The sequence below is a fragment of the Numida meleagris genome, chromosome 14, assembly GCF_002078875.1.
Source record: "Numida meleagris isolate 19003 breed g44 Domestic line chromosome 14, NumMel1.0, whole genome shotgun sequence".
Lineage (NCBI taxonomy): Eukaryota > Metazoa > Chordata > Aves > Galliformes > Numididae > Numida > Numida meleagris.
The window spans coordinates 9,982,125-10,001,512 of NC_034422.1; the positions used below are offsets into that span (position 1 = coordinate 9,982,125).

At 39.6% G+C, this 19,388-nt stretch overlaps 1 protein-coding gene across 11 annotated transcripts in view; it reads left to right on the forward strand.

Annotated features, from left to right (window-relative positions):
• The window catches only part of CIT (citron rho-interacting serine/threonine kinase), a 70,773-nt gene that overhangs the window by 39,093 nt on the left and 12,292 nt on the right, over window positions 1–19,388 (forward strand). For 8 of the 11 annotated variants that reach the window (XM_021412815.1, XM_021412814.1, XM_021412818.1 and 5 more), the window contains exons 22-34: window positions 648–822; window positions 2,144–2,341; window positions 4,524–4,577; window positions 12,307–12,504; window positions 12,961–13,154; window positions 13,667–13,802; window positions 14,965–15,069; window positions 16,016–16,156; window positions 16,353–16,460; window positions 17,143–17,305; window positions 17,550–17,714; window positions 18,753–18,890; window positions 19,155–19,335. In XM_021412815.1, the coding sequence (XP_021268490.1) occupies window positions 648–822; window positions 2,144–2,341; window positions 4,524–4,577; window positions 12,307–12,504; window positions 12,961–13,154; window positions 13,667–13,802; window positions 14,965–15,069; window positions 16,016–16,156; window positions 16,353–16,460; window positions 17,143–17,305; window positions 17,550–17,714; window positions 18,753–18,890; window positions 19,155–19,335 (1,956 nt within the window). The remainder of the gene's footprint in view (window positions 1–647; window positions 823–2,143; window positions 2,342–4,523; window positions 4,578–12,306; window positions 12,505–12,960; window positions 13,155–13,666; window positions 13,803–14,964; window positions 15,070–16,015; window positions 16,157–16,352; window positions 16,461–17,142; window positions 17,306–17,549; window positions 17,715–18,752; window positions 18,891–19,154; window positions 19,336–19,388) is intronic. The other 3 variants (XM_021412823.1, XM_021412825.1, XM_021412824.1) reach the window with 2 other exon arrangements.

Consider the following 19,388-nt stretch of genomic DNA (forward strand, 5'->3'; position numbering starts at 1 on the left):
GTTGTTTGTTTGCTTGTTTTGCATGAGAATATCCATTTCAAATGCTAATTGTTGCTTTTAGCAGAGGTTGGTGGCTCAAAATTCTTACACATGCAGGTTATTATTTTCATTCACATTATAGATGAAGTCTTTGTTTAGAGACAACAAATCATTGCTTCGATGTAGGTCAAGTTAAAAACTTTCTCTAGGTCCATTTCATCTTCTAGAGGCAAATGAACAAAAATCCCACTAGAAACCTTTCAGTTTCTCTTATCTCATAGAATTATATAGCGTGAAATCAACTATTCTTACCATTCATTTTTCCTACGAAGAAAAATATGTAACGAGGAATGGGTGAAATGAGAAGAATGAATTATAGCTTAAAGATTGTGGTAGATAACCATGTATAGGATTTATTTCTTTTGCAACTTGCAGACATGAAATTTTAATGCTCTGGGCATATGTTGGTGAATCTGCTAGTACATGGATCTTTTGCTGATGGAAATAGAGAGCTGGCTTTTTTTTTTTCTTAAATAAAGGCTTAGAATTTAAGCTATGAAATTCCCTGTTCAGTGTAGCAGGGAGCTTGTGGTTTGTTCTTCCCTGCTTCACTACATTGAAAGGCCATATATAAGGATGCTTTGGGTTTCTGTTTTTTCTCCTATCAGGAAAGCTCAAGAGGAGATGATTTCAGAGCTCAGGCAACAGAAGTTCTACTTGGAAACCCAAGCTGGAAAGTTAGAGGCCCAGAATCGAAAATTAGAGGAACAATTGGAAAAGATGAGTCACCAAGATCACACTGACAAGAACCGCCTGCTGGAGCTGGAGACTAGGCTGCGAGAGGTGAAAATGAGTTTAATCTTTCCAAACCTACTTGAATGTATCTCATTTGAAGTATTATAGTGATGATTAGAATGAAGTCGTCTTAGTTCTGTGTGCCTTAAAACTGGTATTTTAATGTGCAATAATTTATTTTAGTCTAGCAGTATTTTTTTCCCCCCCAGGAGTTCTTCTCCTGGAGGGAGAGAAAATACAAGAGATGGTTCATTAGAGTAAGTGTCAAGCTTTTAGATCATCTTGCTTTCTCAGAATCACATTTATATATTTTTTTCCTACAATATTGTATTTTTCGGCTGGAGTGATTATGGAGTAAAGAATTGAAGTTTAGCTATGTACAATGATCAGCTTAACTGTAGACCTAGAGTCTACAGAATAGAAAGCAAATGGCACAACAGAAGTGCTGTAAGAAAACAGGAGGCCTGTTCCCTCACTCGTATCTTTCTAAATTTTTCCACAAAACTAACAGTAATACGAAAACCTGCATTTTTTTTGTGAACTGAGCTACGTTTTTAGGTCTTTAGTTTTGTATCAGCTAGTTTGAATCCACTTCAGATCTTCTTTTACCTTCTCCAGTCTCGCTCGGATAATTTTCATTTCAGACTGAAATTTTGCCCTTAGCTAAGAGGCTTGGATGACTTGCACTTGTCCTTGTTTGACTGCAAGTTCCATGGGGCCAGTGTAAGATTTCTGGCAGGCTTCTCTCACATCTGCAACACAACAGAGTCACATGGGATGCAAACATCCTGAAGAAGGTGCTGAAGTTTGGAACTGATTTGGGCACTGAGGTCTGCTTTGCTGCTTGTTCCTTTCTTATCCGTTTCTGGAAATGACGTATTTATCCTTTACTGTGCCTCAAGAAAACCTTGAACAGAGGCCACTCAAGTAAACCCAGAGCAAGATTATTTGCTTGGTTTCTTCAAAAACAACCTAAATGTATATATACATGTAAAGATTAGTATTGTCTTTATGTCTAAAGATTCTCAAATACAATAATTTCTGTGGAAAAAATGTCAGCACAAACTACTTCAGCTTTCGTGCTTTTTATATCAACATGCTATATGTGATATTTGAGTCACAGCTGGAACTATTCTTGTTTTCTTTTTTCATTTCAAAATGCTTTTGATCTTTTTCAAAGCAAATGGGTGGCTTTTAGGCAGACAAAGCAGCATTACTGACTTCTCAGTCACTTAAGCAATCTGTGTAGATGTCATTTCGGGATAGAAATGGCAATGTCATCCTGAAGTGAGGTTTGAAATTAGATTATATTGCCTGTATTTTCCTTTGTAAGTAACTTGAGTTTGGATGCTGCTACTTTGTTCTTCAGGTTGGCCTAGAGCACGAAGAGCAGAAGCTGGAACTCAAAAGGCAGTTGACAGAATTGCAGCTGACACTCCAGGAGCGGGAATCTCAAATCACTGGGCTGCAGGCTGCAAGGACAGCCCTGGAGAATCAGCTCCGTGAGGCCAAAACTGAACTAGAGGAGACTACAGCTGAGGCAGAGGAAGAGATTCAAGCTCTCACGGTGAGCCCTAAAATTGGTACTAGATTAGAATTACGAAGGTCTATGTTTTACAGTAAGGCTAGATATGTATTTTTACTCTTTTTTATTTTTTCAGAAAAAGGCACTAGTTGTGTGTTGAGTTGATAGAGGCGGGAGTGTCTAAGGTGACAAATTTTGTCTATTAAATTAATCTTACGTGTGCTTCCTGGTAGTTCTATCATTGGTGCCCAATAGACTCCTTACAAGAGCACTGTTACTTCTGTGATGAGCTACATAGGAAATTGTTATTTCTAGGAGCTTTGCTCTCTGATTTACTTATTTAAATAATTGATCACAAGTTTGAAGGTACTTGATCAGAAATGTTTTGATGATTTCTTTCTATACGTTTACCTGCTTTATACTTTTTTTTGAAAAACAGCAACAACGAAAACTGGGAAAATAGCGTTGCTAAGCACCCTAATTTTATTCCAGTGCTCATTTCATTTAAAAATTGTTACTTGCATCTTGCAGTCTCTGGTGACATGTGTGAATGATAGAAAGGAAAAAAGAAAATTTAAATTGCCCCCGTCCCCTTTTTTCCACCTTTTAGGAAACATAATTCTAAATTACATGCTGTAGGTTGCTGTCTCTTGAGTACGTAAAGATGCTTTCACACTGCTTGACTCTAAGAAATATTTTCTTCAGAAAGGATTCTGGGGGCAGTAGAAGGGAGGGAGAAGTATATGACCTGCTACTTTGTCTGCCAGCTATCTCATTGAAGGAGCGGTCTTTAATGACCTTCAAATCCAGTTATTTTGAAGTGTTGAAAATGTGCATTCTCTTTGTCCAGTGACAGTTGGTAAAATAACTGTTATTCAGAATATTTCTGCCATGGCTGTTTTAGAAGGGATAGTGGGGATTTGCTGAGCTAGGTGCTTGTATTAGATTGGTGCTTTGGGTGGGTGAATGGGAGCACGATGACTCGGAGTTGCTCTTAAGCAGATGCATGCTGGGAAAGTACTGCAGCAATGCCAACACTTAAGAGTAGCTCATTGGAACATGGCATCGGTTTCTTTTTGCTTAAAATTGATATGGTCCTCTGCCAGCTGAAAACTTTGCATAACTGCTAATATCACTGCTAACAGGAAGATGATTATGTGCTTGATATCTTTGCCCTACACCATCAGCAAACCAGATGAATGTGTATGACCTGTGTTCACCCAGTTACTGCTTCAGTTAATTTGGCAAAATGGTTCTGCTTTTGGACCTGCTGTTGTAACATAAACCAGTTCAGTGGGCTTGGAGTGTTTATGATATGGAATTTTTTTTGTATACACTTTTTTATTTTTCGCATTGCCTGTTGTGGTAAGATAATGTATTAGCTCTCATATTTGACTTCTGCTAAAGGGCTTTTCCTGTTTAGCCTCTTAGCTATAACAAAAATGTTCGGAATGAAGAAAGGTAGCTGGATGTGCTAGAACACTAACCTTTCCTTTGTTAAGGTTTCAGATAGCACATGGCATTTTATACTTGTTAAATCAGTTTGATGGTCTGAATGAATTTTGGGAGAGGCCATGAGGCTGAAACAAGAACTTTTGCTTTGTCATGCTTGGCTTGTAAATTAGGAGGTAAAATGGTGCATGCAATACTGCTTTCTTTAAAATAAGTGCATGTACTTTTCAATGCTTTGGATGCTGTCTTCCAAAGAATTGATCATTGCGTTTCATCACTGCTTTTTAGAGAGGCTTAGGATTAAATGATGCTTGATGGTAGGATTCAAGTAGATAGGCAGGGCTGTTTGGGATAGCTTGCATAATGCTTCGTTGTAGTTTTTCTTCGCAAGCATTACATTGTATATGGTATTTATTTTGTATGAAATACTAATCTAAGTATGGAAGTAAAACTAACTCAAATTTATGTCATGAATGTACAAACTTAACATGGAATCAGTAAGTCATCTGGTGACCATTTAAGATGGAACTTTTTATACAATTCAGTTCTTGTTTGTACATTTTTCTAAAGTAGTTCAGAATTGGGAACATTTGAGTAGGATGTGACTTTTGCTAATCAGTTCTTTGTCACTACAGAGTGCTTTCATAGCGTGCAGCATCTGCCTTCCAAACTTTGCTTGCTGGTAGATTGTTCTGCAGTTTGTTTAGCAACAGCTGTTGGATTCTAATTCTCATGTATGAAAAATTGATGATTAACTTCTTACCTCCTTTAGGCACATAGAGATGAAATCCAGCGTAAATTTGAAGCCCTTCGTAATAGCTGCACAGTGAGTATTAAATACAGATCATTGAATTATTTTGAAATTAAGGACAAGGAAGCAAACGATTTACTGACTTACTCCTTGACGACACTAGTTCCCAACGTGGACTTCTGTCTTAAAGGTGTTAGGAGCTAGACTGATTGGATTTGACTTTTTTTAGGCTTTGGGTAAACCTCAGTTGTGAGGTTTTATTCCATTTGTGAAATTGACACGATTCTTCTTTTTGGAGAAGAAAGTAAATTAAAATATCTCATTGCAGTGCAGCTAATAAGAATGGTGTAGCAGCTGCAAAAATGTTTGTAGGTAAAGATGTTTTCTACTCACGAGGAGAAGAAAAGATCTGCCTGTCCAAATCCTGAGCTGCATTGTAGGCCTAGGCCAGAGCTGATGGCAAAGCATTCTTGCTACTTTGGGTTTTAAGGAGAATTTAAAGACTGGAGAGACAAGAAAGTGCGGTTCAAAATGCTGCAATGACATGTGGTCATCTGCTCAAACAGCAGAAAGGACTTGAGGCTCTTAATTTCCACCTTATATTACTTGAGGTCTTCTGACATGTTTTTCTACTCATTTCATCAATCCAGGACAGATGTCAGAGTCTTTGTCTATTGCTAGGAATTCTTGCAAATTACCATTGTCTTCAAACTTGTTTACGATGCTTGATGGAGAATCTGTCTTCCAATGACGTGAGCTACAGAGGTGTTGATTCCTCTGGATCAACACTGGCTGCTGTTATTTCTAGGCTTTTTTCCCTTACATCACTCTGTAAACAGAGCTTAACTGTTTTTTTTTTTAAATCTTGATTGTTTCCCTGCTTCCAGTGATTTCCTCAAGTTTAATTATTTTGTGCTGGATGACTAAGTATCTAACATAAAGTTTTCATCTTTCAAAAATACCATTTAAGAGTTGCTGTGTTTTCCATGGTTTCAGCACTGAGCAAGGGGATTCTTGTATTCTGTTGATAGAATATACTGATATGAAGCAACGAGGAAGTAGAGCTTAGCAAAATGTATCAACCTCCATCCAAAATAAATTCTGCAAATGAAACTTTGCTTTTTGTCGTCTACTTTGCTTACGCTGAATGATCTTTTGGCCCCGTGTGTTGTCACATATCCTACATCCATTGCTATCTTTTCTGTTTTTTTGTTCTGTCTTGACCTTTTTACAGAATGGTGGCTTTCTGTGAAAATATTTGTGTGATCTCCATGTAGGCAAAAACCAGTTGTGTTCTGCTGCATGGTAGGCTGCCTTTCAGAGGTTGTAATCCGTTCTCTTATTGTAGTGGAATTTTGGCTCCGTAGGTGTGGCAGGCAATCTCCAGCAGTGAAGATTTGATCCATGACCCATGTTCTCAGCTGAACACGAGCCAGCAATGTGCCCAGGTAGCCAAGAAGGCCCACGGCAGCCTACCTTGTATAAGAAATAGTGTAGTCAGTGGGACTAGGAGATGATTGTCCCCCTGTACTCAGCTCTGGTGAGGCTGCACCTTGAGTACTGTGTTCAGATTTGGGCCCCTCGCTACAAGAAAGACATTGAGGCAATGGAGCTGTGAGGGATCTGGAGCACAAGTCTAATGGGAAGTGTCTGAGGGATCTGGGATGGTTCAGTCTGGAGAAGAGGAGGCTCAGGGGAGACCTTATAGCTCTCTACAGCTCCCTGAAAGGAGCTTGTGGCAAGGCTGGGGGTTGGCCTCTTCTCCCACATAACTAGTGTTAGGACAAGATGGAATGGCCTCAAGTTGCTCCATCAGAGGCTCAGGTTGAATATTAGGAACAATTTCTTCTCCAAAAGAGTGGTGAGGTGCTGGAATGGGCTGCCCAGAGCGGTGGTGGAGTCACTCTCCCTGGAAGTGTTCAAGAAATGCTTAGGTGTTGTGCTAAATGACTTGGTTTAGTGGGGAAATACTGGTGGTGGATGTGTGGTTGGAATGGATGATCTTGGAGGTCTTTTCCAACCTTGGTGATTCTATGATTCTATAAGATTACAAGAATGTTGAGAGGTTTGAATGTTCTGCATAAAAGGATTTTTAAGTGTTGTGCATTGTAAGTCTTTCAGTGTTATAAGTGGGATCATGCATCAGACATCCTCATCAATAACAAATTAGTGAAATGGTTCCTCTGTGAATAATACATGCTCATCATTCGTTCTCTTTCCAGCCCGGTAAAATGTACGTATAATTTAATTGACCATAGGTAGAAACTTTCTTTTTCTGTGTTGTAAGTGGTTGTAGCTGTCTGTCCTTTTTACTGAGGAGTGCCGAGAGAAATGATAGGACAGTCTTATCTTGACAGTGAGGGATCAAGGAATGTTTGTTACCGTGCCTTCACCAGATGTTTCAGCCACATTTGCATTGAACAGTGACACCTCAGGATGCATCTGCTTTCCTTGTACCACCACTGTGCCCTTCTCGTTTCTTTTGCTGAGGTCTCTGACCCAAGAAAACACTTCTTTAGGTTCTCCTATTTGTCGGTTTTAAATCTGACCATTACTGTATCGTTGGTCTTAATTTCTTCTGTCTTTGTGAATTTTGTATTCGGTTGCTCTGATAGCTCTGCGTTGTTTCATCTCGTAACCTGTCTTTTTTACTGTTGGAGCCAAAAAGAAAATACTAGCTTTTGCTTTCTTGCACAAAGGCCTCAATTGTGCAATAAATGGTAGGATATATAATTACAGTAAAAATTGCAAATTGTTGTACCTGCTCTACACACACACACAGATGAACATGACCACACACACAGAGTGATATTTTACTGTAATCTTGTCACAGTGCTAGCTCATGCTGCAAATCTGCTGAAGGGGAAAGGACTAGTTCCCTACCTTTCAAGAACTGCTCTGTGGAAAAATATTGCCATCCATTTGAGTTTTAAAAGCTATTTTCTTGGCAATAGGCAAGCACTCTAGAAATAAAATGCATTTTCTTAAATAGGAAGATTTACGTTTTTGCCAGTTATTTCCATCTGGCGTTTAATTATTGCTTCTTGTTGGTTCATCAACACATTTGGAGTCAAGAATGATACTAAGTTATCTAACTAATGATAGAATTCTTTCAGGAAGAAAACATTCAGTAATTTCATTCAGAAATAATTCAGCAAGGAGGCGGTAATTTCTATACAAATTCAGAAGAAAATATATCCCATAAAGGATATTTACAATCAGCTTAGTAAAATGCTAATGTCATTCTGTGGAACCACTGCCTGTATTTTCCATTTTTTGGGGAGAATGAGGGGATACAGGCTAGTACTTTTAAACCCATTTTCTTTTCTAGAGTAAAAAAAAACTACATTTTTTTTACACTACTACGCTTTTCACACACAATTACACTACTACATTTCTATTTATTCAAGATTTCACTGTTAAAACAAGAGTTACCTCCCCTCCTTGAGGCTCTTTTGTCATCATCTTGTGTTGCTATCTTAAGCATTAACGGGCTTGATTCTGCACCTGTAGGAGACTGGATAGCGAGGCATCAAAACTGCAAGCCTCTTGGGCACATGTATCATTTCAGTCATACAAGAAGTCCGTCTGACTTCAGTCTAAAATCCTGATTCCACATTGGCTCAATTAGCTGACATACAAGGGTAAATCTCACATGTTCAAAATTATGTCCAAACATGTTGTATACTTTTGCTAAATCATCTCTTCTCTCCCAAAGTTCTTTCCCACGAAGCTAATACCCAGGCAAAAACTTTTTTTATGGCTTAGTTAAGTTTATAAAACAAACAAACAAAAAATATACACGCACGCCCAATGTGTATGTGCATTTCCACATCGACTGTGGGTTGGGAGGGGCTATTTCATTTCATGAAAAATGTTATGGCAAAAGTGGAGCTTTGTAGTTGTTGCAGTTTGGCGAGAAGTCAGAGATTTTTAGGGTGTTGATGTGATATTGCTGTGAAAGAGGCCAGCGGGACCTTCTTTGTGGATGACGTTGCCATGAGGATGAGGCTCATGACCAGAGTGGCAGCTCATCTTCTGAGGACAACGATGGAGGACTACAGGAGGCTGTATGTTTTAAGGATGGGTTGGTGTGGGAAGGAAGGGAATGCAGATGGTGAAATATTGCCCTGCTCTGCAGCCACTAACAGGAGCAATGCTCCTCAAGCTGTGCCATGATGAATTTTTGGAGACTGAGGTTTCAGCGTAAGGTATTTTTCAAATCACAGATGTTGCCTGTTTATGGAGAGGGGAGGAAAGTGAGGAATTAATTGTTACGTATTCATCTTACAGGTAGACATACAAGACCAGTATCTACCTGCAGCTTTTGTCAGTAAGAGGCTTGATATTCTGCCCCATTAAGACACTTGGTATTTCTCTGCTAGAAAAGCTTAATCTCTCAGATCCACGTGTAATAGGTGAAAATGAAGCGAGGGTGGTACTTTCTCATGTGCTCCTTATGATAATTTGGGGTTATGAGATAGCTTTTGCTTTTTCCCTATTAACTTCCGACAGCTAACTTTCTAGTAAAGATCAGGGTGGGGTGGGTACTGGAAACGAATGGAGTAAAACTATCCATTAGTTTGTAAGTTCGGAATGAAAGTTGTACTAAAAATTGAATTAAACACCAAATAGCATGCTGCTGATAGCATTCTGAAGCAGTTAACCTTGCAGTGTCCTAACATTTCCCTGTGTGTTTGTTGGTGGCATCTAAGAACGGAGGCATCTTCCTGGAAGATCTGAACGTGGCTTTGGAGAAGCTTGCAAACTGAAGTTAAGAGTATTCTAGAACTGCTTTTTTTTCTTGTTATTTTGACTGTAGTTTTGATGCGTGGAGAGTATGGATTCAATTTTGTACATTGTGTAAGATACACAATATAGAAACACTTTACCCCTCTGATACTGTGCAATGGGGAGGGAATTGTGCTGAGTACGATCACTGGTGCTGAAGTTTGTTGTGCTTGGGTTACTCTATAACATGAGAAATGAGATACCATCTTCTGTATCTATATAAAGATAAGTGGTGTGCTTAGACGTGGCATGGAGTGAACAGGCGGCCAAGTTTGGCGTGGTCATGTCAGATTTTATCTCCATTTTGTGAATTTGTTGGGGTGAAGGTGTACGTGGAGCGAGGGGAACGTTTCATTAGCTTTGTGAGTGATGATGCAGTGGCACAGGTAGCGCTGCCCGGGTTGCCTGGAAGTCCTCTCCCAAGCTTTCGAGTGTTTGGTTGTTTTATAAACTTTAAATCGGAAGACTTCTGTAATTATGTTTGGGATTTTGAAAGGTTATGCTAGAGTTTTATTTGTAGGCTTTCCTTTAAAATATATTTACAAATTTAACACCAGTACAGCTATAGCTCAGTTTTTTTGTTTGTTTGTTTTGCCTGGGGAGTTCCTTAACTGAAAAGAAAAATGCCTAAAACTATTGTCTCTTTTCAGGTATGGGATTCTGGCATAGGCTTTATGTATGTATGTATGCCTAAGGTCACATCCCCTCTCGTGTGCTGTTTGGTTTTAGTTCCCAGGACAGGCATTTACATTGCACATCGTCTCATTTTCCTGTGACACTGTTTTCTATCACCATTTAAGCTTTATAGTGTTTATAAATGCTGTAATCCTATTGGATTATGTATATCTGCAGATATATTAACAATTTTTTAAAATCTAATTTCCCTTTCCCCATGGAAAACAAAATAACAACAGAAGCTTATGAGAACAACTCTCTCTCTTTAAATAAATAAACTAACTAACTAAATTATGCTATGTAGGTTATATATGGTGTTCAGAATTTAAGCTAAATCTACTTTGGTGGTTTGGTTCAATTTTGGTTATATACAGAGAAAGGAGTCGAAATCTTAAAACACAGAATAAAGGTGAATGCAGTTTAACTTCCTGCCATTAAAGGATAAAGCTGTCTTGAAATACAGTTTTTAAAAAAGAATTACATAGTTTAAAGTATTCAGACTTCGTGTCACCATATCACTGTAAATTTGGATTTACTCTTCAGGTCTCTCTTATATTTCAAATATAGTTAATACACTTTATAGTAAGTACTTGCATTAATATACAAAATGAAAGTGGAAGAAACCAGAGCTCTGTGGCAGATTCCTTAAAGTTCATTAGTGTGGTTAAACAGAAAATAAAATAAAGGTAGAAGAAAGGGATTATCTGATCTGGCAGCTAGTAGGAATCTCTGATATTGTTTGTAGGAATGGTGGGTAAAATACTATAAAAACAAGTGTTCTGTTCCTTTCTGTTTGCATAAATGCATTAACAAATTCTTCCTCACTAAGATATCCTTATGATGCAATCCGAGTTCTTTGGAAATTTGGCCCAAGCGTTGCAGATAAAATGCATGTTTTGAACAGGGCACTACGAGTGCTCAAGAAACAACCACGTGATCAAATTTTTATCAGCAGCGTTGTGTTTTAGAGGGTGAAACACTTTGATTTGACCCAGAACATACGGGGAGCAGGATTCTCCCCTTCACCCAGCAGGGAATAATGGCAGTTGGACTTTTTCTGCCAACAGTTTAAAAATCAAGTAATTTAGATCTAAGGCACGGTAAGAAGCAGCCGATCCTTGCGTTACAGGCTCTTCAAAAAGAAGTGGTTGTCATCTTTCCTGATAGCTGAGAAGAGATGTGTGCAACGCTTTACTGCTTTATGTATTTAAGTGCTTGACTTGTGTAGGAAACTGGAATATTTACATTTGAATGTGGCCAACTGTGTTCTGAGGCATTAGTTTTTTCCCGTTTAATGAAGTGCTTTATTCACCTTTCTTTGACATCTAGGCAAAAATGCCTCTTGAATGTATTTCTAATAGTTTTATGTTAGTTGTACAGAACTTTTCTAGCTTCTGAAATTCTTTTTATTAACATTATTCTGAAGATCCTTTCTCTTCTGTTATGATGACGTTGTTTTGGTTAGGAGGTGCAAATATTCATCCACCCAGGGCTGATGGCCTCTCACTGATTTAAAAAAAAAAACAACCTAAAAAGAATTGTGAGAAGGACCCACTGTTGTTCCTGTTTTTCTTCACACTGAAGTGGAATGTGGTTTAAAGCATTGTAGTAGAATGCCGTTCTGATTTAACAAATGAATGCTTCCACTTCATTAAAGGCAAGGCTATTGTGCTCATTGAATTTCTGCTTTTCACTGATTTTTCTGTTAGTCTGTTGTGCTGCCGCATTTGTTTTCTTCATGTATCTTATGCTGATATTACTTTGATAAAGTATATTTCTCAATTTTTCTGCTTTTTCTGGCTACATGCAATACTGCTTATAGTAATCTAAGCAATTGCTAGGAGGATTCATCAGATTGTACTGCCTTCTTTGCACCTCTTGTTCAGTTTTCTTAAATATCACACTTGAAAAGTCTCTATGAGAAGTGTTAGCCTCGTTTCACTTAAGGGGAAATTAAGGCAAAAGAAGATGAAATGGTTTGGCAAAAGCACGCTGAGTCAGTGGCAGATTTGAGAACACAACCAGAACTCCTGACTCCCAGCACAGTGCCTTAAATATGGCAGTTCTCTCTCAAAGAAGAAGTTGCATTATAGCATACTTATACTCTAAACAAAACTTAAAGAAAATTTCAAGGCATTTTCTGCAAGAATCAACTAAGTACTCCCATGCATAAAAATCTGTCATTATCGTGTTGCGTGTGTGTAAATTTGAAAAGGGGGGGGGAAAAAAAAAGCCAGGTGGTGTGCTTGCTTGGCAATAAATGTTTCTGTGAGAGGAGAACGCTTTTCAAAACAACCTGTACTCGCTGACGTGTAATCTAATTTATCTTTCTTTCTAGGTGATTACAGATTTGGAAGAACAGCTGAACCAGCTCAGTGAAGACAATGCAGAACTGAACAATCAGAACTTCTTCTTGTCCAAACAACTTGATGAGGCCTCAGGGGCCAATGATGAGGTTGTCCAGTTGCGAAGCGAAGTTGACCATCTCCGTCGAGAGATCACTGAGCGAGAGATGCAGCTTACCAGTCAGAAACAAGTAAGGCTTTCTATAAGTCTGGGTCACAATCTTTTCTTGATAGCTAGGTAATTATCTGAAAGGCTAAATATTATGTTAGATCTGGAAGCCTGTATGGAATGAATATGCTTCTAGGGGCAATTTGACCAATTATTGTTTAAGCCTTCCTTCCCCAAGTACTTGAATGAATTGAAAATTTTTGTTACTTCCCTTTGTATTTTTATGCAAAGAAATTTAGCACTCTGAAGGTATCATAACTTAGAATTATTTCATTTTGTGACCTTGGCAATTTCAAATCTTCATAATGAGATAGAGCTGACATTAAAGGCAATCACAAGTTGGAAATAAATGGGTTGTGATTTACCAGCTTATGTTTGCTGCCAATTTGCATGTACTCTTAAGTTAAATGGTAAGGCTGAAGCTTAAAGTGCATGCTTGATGTGGGATGTGAGAATTGATAGGAGGATTTATTTTTAGACTATGGAGGCCTTGAAGACAACATGTACAATGCTGGAAGAGCAAGTAATGGACTTGGAGGCCCTGAATGATGAACTCTTGGAGAAAGAGCGTCAGTGGGAAGCATGGAGAAACGTTCTAGGGGATGAGAAGTCTCAGTTTGAATGTCGTGTCAGAGAGTTGCAGAGGATGCTGGATACTGAGAAACAGAGCAGGTCTTTTGTCCCCTCCTCCCCTTTTATATTAACTTGTATGCAGACGTTCCATAGAAGCTAGTACAAAATTATATTTGGAATAGGATTTGGGAGTTGGAACTAAATATAAATTCTTGTGAAGTAGTTCTAAAAATGGTATATTAGTTAATAGTCATTCACCAGTAATATTGTTCCTTTTGTGGTTTTTTTGGAAGTAAGTGATTCAAGAGAATGTGGTATTTATCATTGAAATTTATAAAAGTCTTGATTTTTTTTTTTTTTCTCTTTTACTTCATTGTATGAAAAGTTAGTCCTTGATCCAAAGTGTGACTTTGGAGTCTTGAAATTTTCAGGCTGCTTTTCTAGATTGGGGCAGGGTTATATAATACAAGTGTTGCAACAAACAGTCAGGCTCTGTAAAGTAACATCTTGAATTTGAGGCAAACCTCTGAAAGTTATTGATGCCCCTGCATGCTAGGAAGAGGTCAAACCCAGAAAGGAGTTAGGTAACATTGTCTTCCATTTTAATGCAGAGTGAGAGCAGATCAGCGTATTACTGAATCTCGCCAGGTGGTAGAACTAGCTGTCAAAGAACACAAGGCAGAGATTCTAGCCCTCCAGCAAGCACTAAAAGAACAAAAACTCAAAGCTGAGAGCCTTTCTGATAAGGTAAGCAACTTTCAATCCTACGCTTTCATTACAAGCTGAGATGCATTTCTTTTATAGAGATGTTACTTGTAGAACTGTGGTCTTGAGCAGCTCTTTCCAGATGGGGGAGCAAGTTAAAGACTGGAGATCAATAGGATAGAATTCTATCTTCAAGCTGAAGAGCTAGGATTTAATTTTAGAACAGTAGAATAGTTCAGTTGGAAGGGACCTACGAAGAACATCTAGTCCAACTGTCTGACTACTTCAAGGCTAACTGAAAGTTAAAGCATGTTATTAAGGGTATTATCCAAATGCCTTTTGAACACTGACAGGCATGGGGCATCAACCACCTCACTCGGAAGCCTGTTCCAGTGTTAGACCAGCCACGTGGTGAAGAAATTTTTCCTAATGTCCAGTCTGAACAACCCTCAGTGCAGCTTTAGGCCATTCACATGCACTCTATCATAAGAAAGCCAGGGAGAAGAGTCTGGCACCTCCTTCTCCGTTCCCTCCTCAGGGAGTGGTGGAGAGCAATGAAGTCACTTTTTGGCCACCTTTTCTTCGCACTGGACAACCCGCTTGTCCTCAGCCTCTCCTCATAGGACATGCCTTCCAGCCCTTTTACCAACTATGTTGCTCTCCTCTGGATACATTCATTTATCTTAATATCCTTCTAATGTTGTGCGGAGCCCAGAATTGCACACAGTACTAAAGATGAGGCTGCACCAATGCTAAATGTAGTGAGATAATCCTCTCTTGTGACCAACTGCCTATGCTGTGTTTAATGGACCCCAAAATGCCATTTGCCCTCTTGGCTGACAGGGCATGCTGCTGGCTCATGTTGAGCCTGTTGTCAGCCAGTATCCCCAGATCCCTTTCTGCAGGGTTGCTCTATAGCCATTTGTCTCACAGTCAGTGCTTGTGTCCATCTTGAGAATGGCTGAAGGAAAAGGCAGTCTGTGATGCTGGCTGTGTACAATGAGTTCTGTCAATAACTTGATGTCTACATTTGAGCAATGGCACACCAAATTGTTTTCCCTCCCCCCACCCTGTATAGTAAGTAAAGGATAACTGTATCATTTCTCTTTTGTGCGTGTGCTTGGTGAGTTTGAATTTTAAGATTGAGAAACGCTGTATTTGTCATTGTGTAATGTTGTCCTGATCTTCTGTCCCACCTGCTTAGCTCAATGACCTGGAGAAGAAGCATGCTATGCTGGAGATGAATGCACGCAGTTTACAACAGAAGCTTGAGACAGAAAGGGAGCTCAAGCAGAGGCTTCTGGAGGAGGTAACCTTGTAAATTTAAGTTATAACTTCAGAAGAAGGTTCCACACTGTGGGGAGGACTGGATGAAGTTGTTTCAATAGCAGTAGTGCACGTCCATCCTTCTCATATGTAACTGAAGAATTAATGAAGACGGAAATTCTGTTTTTACTTAACATTTTGCAAAATGTGTGGCCACATCAGGGAGTTATAAAAGTGAACTGCTGTGCAGGGAAAGGTGAGCTGGGAGCCAAGAGTTGACAATGAGGACTCTTTAGCCAGTGAGCACAGTCCCACAGTACCTGAACAAGAAGAGCAGAGCAGGTCCGGCAATAGGAATTGGGTTCAACCAGTGTCCCAGTGATTACTAGAGAAGCTTGTAATGACAAGGCACATCCTAGGTTACGTCTGCAAGGCAATGTCTGTGCCCAGACACAGCATTCCTACACCAGGCCAAGGGTGAGGACCTTAGCTTATGAACAACTCTGGACCCAATATGCAGAGGGTGCGTAGGTGGAGACCACAGATGAGGCTTCTCACAGCTCTCCATAATTTAGCTGGGTTTACAGATGGCTGATCCAAGGTTACACTCCTGTACCATATCAGTGAGACTTTAAATGCAGGCCAAAACCTGGCTGGTAGGGGAAGAGTTTGTAGAGGAGGATTTCAGGGGAAGAGTGGTTACAAGTTGTTCGAGGTCATTAGAGCTGTTGGTGTTGCTATGAGTTAATGTCAATGCGCTACGTAAAAATATTTAGTCATCATGCATTCTGATGGGAGGGGAAACTAAACTTCTGGAATACTGAAGATTTTGAGCTTTTAAAGACGGTTTAAGTTGTGCATTGATCCTTTTTTTTTTTTTTTTTTACAAAAAAGAATAACATATAATAGCTCTTTATAAAAAAAAAACAACAAAAACAAAACAACAAAAGCAAACAAAAAAACACACCACTCTTTTTTGCTATTAACAGCAGGCAAAGCTACAGCAACAAATGGATCTGCAAAAGAACCACATCTTCCGCCTAACTCAAGGTCTGCAGGAGGCTCTAGATCGAGCAGATCTTTTGAAGACTGAAAGAAGTGATCTGGAATATCAGCTGGAAAACATTCAGGTGAGGGTGAGGAAACAGAGGGGCAGGACTCTCTGCTCCCCATTTAGGGTGGAGTTTTGGGATATGACCCTTTCCTAATACAGTATTTTTCAGAGAGTCATATGATACGATACAGTATTTTTAGCTCTGTTCTGCTATTGAGTTGTTTGTTTCTGCTGTCACGATGAAATTTCTTACATACTTGTGTGGTTCACAGGTTCTCTATTCCCATGAAAAAGTGAAAATGGAGGGCACTATTTCTCAGCAAACCAAACTCATTGATTTCCTGCAAGCAAAGATGGACCAACCAGCGAAAAAGAAAAAGGTGGGTGAAAAAGGTTTGAGTCATAGAACTAAATGATGGCTTTCTATATAGCTATGTGCTATGTTTTCAAAATATTCTGTTTTATCTTCTTTATGTGTAGCATAGATGTCATCTAAGCATTCCAAATCACTGAGCACAAGCTTTGCTAGGCAGAAAGTCTTTCATGTGGCCTTTCCAGTACTTTATTATTCCCAACCCAATAGTGACAACCTCAGTGAGGCTGTTCTAGGAATACAGAGCTTTAACCATGCCTTTTTTTTTCCTTTGAACAGTAAGTATGTATGTGTGTATGAACATATTGTGTATCTGGAGTGGCTGTCTTTTAGCATAGGATTGATTAGTCAGGTGACGTGACTTGTGTCACATCTTTGTCATAAGCAGTTCTGTCATTCTGAATTAAGTAATTTAAATTAATTTTAACCACATATTTTGAGATCCTCTGTTTAGATGCTTTCGGAAACTCAGCATGTGAGTACTAACAGGTAATGTATGTCCCCCTTTAAATTAATCCATTTCTCAACATTTTCTCTCCAGTGCCAATATGAACTAAAAATCCATCCTTACTTATATCAGAATTACCATTAGGCCCTCTGGCCGGACTGCCACTAGCTAGTTTCACTTTGCCTAGTTTAAGCCATCTCTTACTAGGAGTTAGGAGTTGTCTGTGTGTTTCTGTTGCTAGGGCCTGTTTAGTCGGCGGAAAGAGGACCCTTCTTTACCCACACAGGTTCCCCTGCAATACAATGAGCTGAAAGTGGCACTGGAGAAGGAGAAAGCTCGTTCTGCTGAGCTGGAGGAGGCTCTACAGAAAACACGCATTGAGCTCAGATCTGCTCGTGAGGAAGGTAGGAGTTAACAGAAAAGGTGAATCTGGAGGCGGCGCACATTTTTTGGTCTGAATACACGCCTCTAATTGTATGTCACTGTAGCAGTAACATGTTGTTTAATTCTAACCTACTGCAGAGAAGATGCAGTAAGGCTACACGTTTTTGTGCTGGTTGTAACCATTGACTGGTTACACAGAACCACTGCTATGAACTGGTGCTTCATGTTGGTTGTGTTAATGAGTGGTATTTATCTCATCTGTAGCTGCTCATCGGAAAATATCAGACCACCCTCATCCATCCACTCCAGCCACAGCCAGGCAGCAGATCATCATGTCTGCCATAGTCCGCTCACCAGAGCATCAGCCTACCCCGATCAGTCTGCTAGCTCCACCCTCCAGTCGCAGGAAGGAATCTTCCACGCCAGAGGGTAGGTTCTTGGTGAACGTCTCTGTTGCATGTTTTCTACTATTTCTGTGTGATCTCCCTATCTCTCTCAAGATTTTTGGTAGTAGGAGAAGATTTGGTTAGGCATAAAAGGCAGTTACCAGTTCAGAGGTGTAGATATCCACTTATTTAGAAAAGGGGATATCGCTTCTTAGCCTTCTGGCTAAGATCATGTGTAGTAGCTGTGATGTCCTTCCATAGCTTTGAGAATGGAGGGGACAGAGTCATCAGGAAAAGCAAACGGGTTAAGGGTTCTGCTCTTTTATTCATAGCTAACTAGTATTCAAGAATGAACGTCAAACAGGGAAGACTCTAAACTAAAACCTCCCAGTCTTCAGTCAAAAATGGGAAAAGATGGGACAAGCCAAAATCACGCATTGGTCTTGCCATCATAGGTAGCTGGGGAAGCACAGGGTGTTTTAAGGATGGGTAGCATTGGCATAGGAAGATATCCTCAGTGGCAGATAATGGTCAAGGAAAAGAATCATGTTTATCAGTGAAACAGTGTGCCTTGAAGGATTAACTTTGTTCATTATCGACCAAAAATACAGAATAGAACCTCTAACAGGTTCTGTTTTAGATATGCTTTAAGATATGCAGCCACTGGTGGTTAGCATGAAGGCTGTAAAAAGGAAAAAGATCTGTGGTGTATTGATTACAACAGTGTTGGTACTGGAGGGTTTTTTACCTATAAGTAAAATTGTGATTAGTCCAGCACCTTGTTAAGAATTGAAGGTAAGTTCAGACTTGAAATTTGGTTGGGTTGATCGGAATAATCTTGCTACACCACAGTAGCAATGCTAGCTGTACAGTCTGTTTTCAGGTGGCACATTCTGTGCATCTATAAACAGTAATTACTGAGGTAGCTTAAGATTTGCAGGTTGCAAAGGAAAATAGGCAGTGTCCTTGTTCATCAGGGACAGAAATACGCAGTCACCTTGGCTCTAAAATGACAAAACCTACTATAATTTTCATCCCTGTCACAATATACATTCTAAGAATAGATTTTTGTCCCTTCCAGAGTACAGTCGGCGCCTGAAAGAGCGGATGCATCATAATATCCCCCATCGTTTTAATGTGGGGCTAAATATGAGAGCAACAAAATGTGCAGTGTGTCTGGATACTGTGCACTTTGGACGGCAGGCATCTAAATGTCTTGGTAAGAGCAGAGTGTGTGCCTATAGTGCAACGTGATGAGAGAATGAAGAAGCATCAGCTGTCTAGAATAGCTTTTCAGTGAAAGTTGAATGAATGACCAAGCATGATGATGGAAATTTCTTGGGCAAACATTCTACTTTAGAAAACATCTGATGTAGGATAGAAGGAGATTCTTATAAAAACTGGGTTTTGGGCATTAGGAGTTAAGGCAACTGTAATGCTTTTTTCATCATTTTACATAAGTTTTTCTCTGCCTTTTTGTCAGAATGCCAAGTGATGTGTCACCCAAAATGCTCGACTTGCTTGCCAGCTACTTGTGGACTGCCAGCAGAATATGCCACACATTTCTCTGAAGCATTCTGCCGGGATAAAATGAATTCTCCTGGTCTGCAGCTGAAGGAGCCAAGCAGCAGTCTACGTCTCGAAGGGTGGATGAAAGTGCCAAGGTATAAACGTGATGCTTGATGCCATGTCAGGTGCTGAAACATTTGGAACAGTT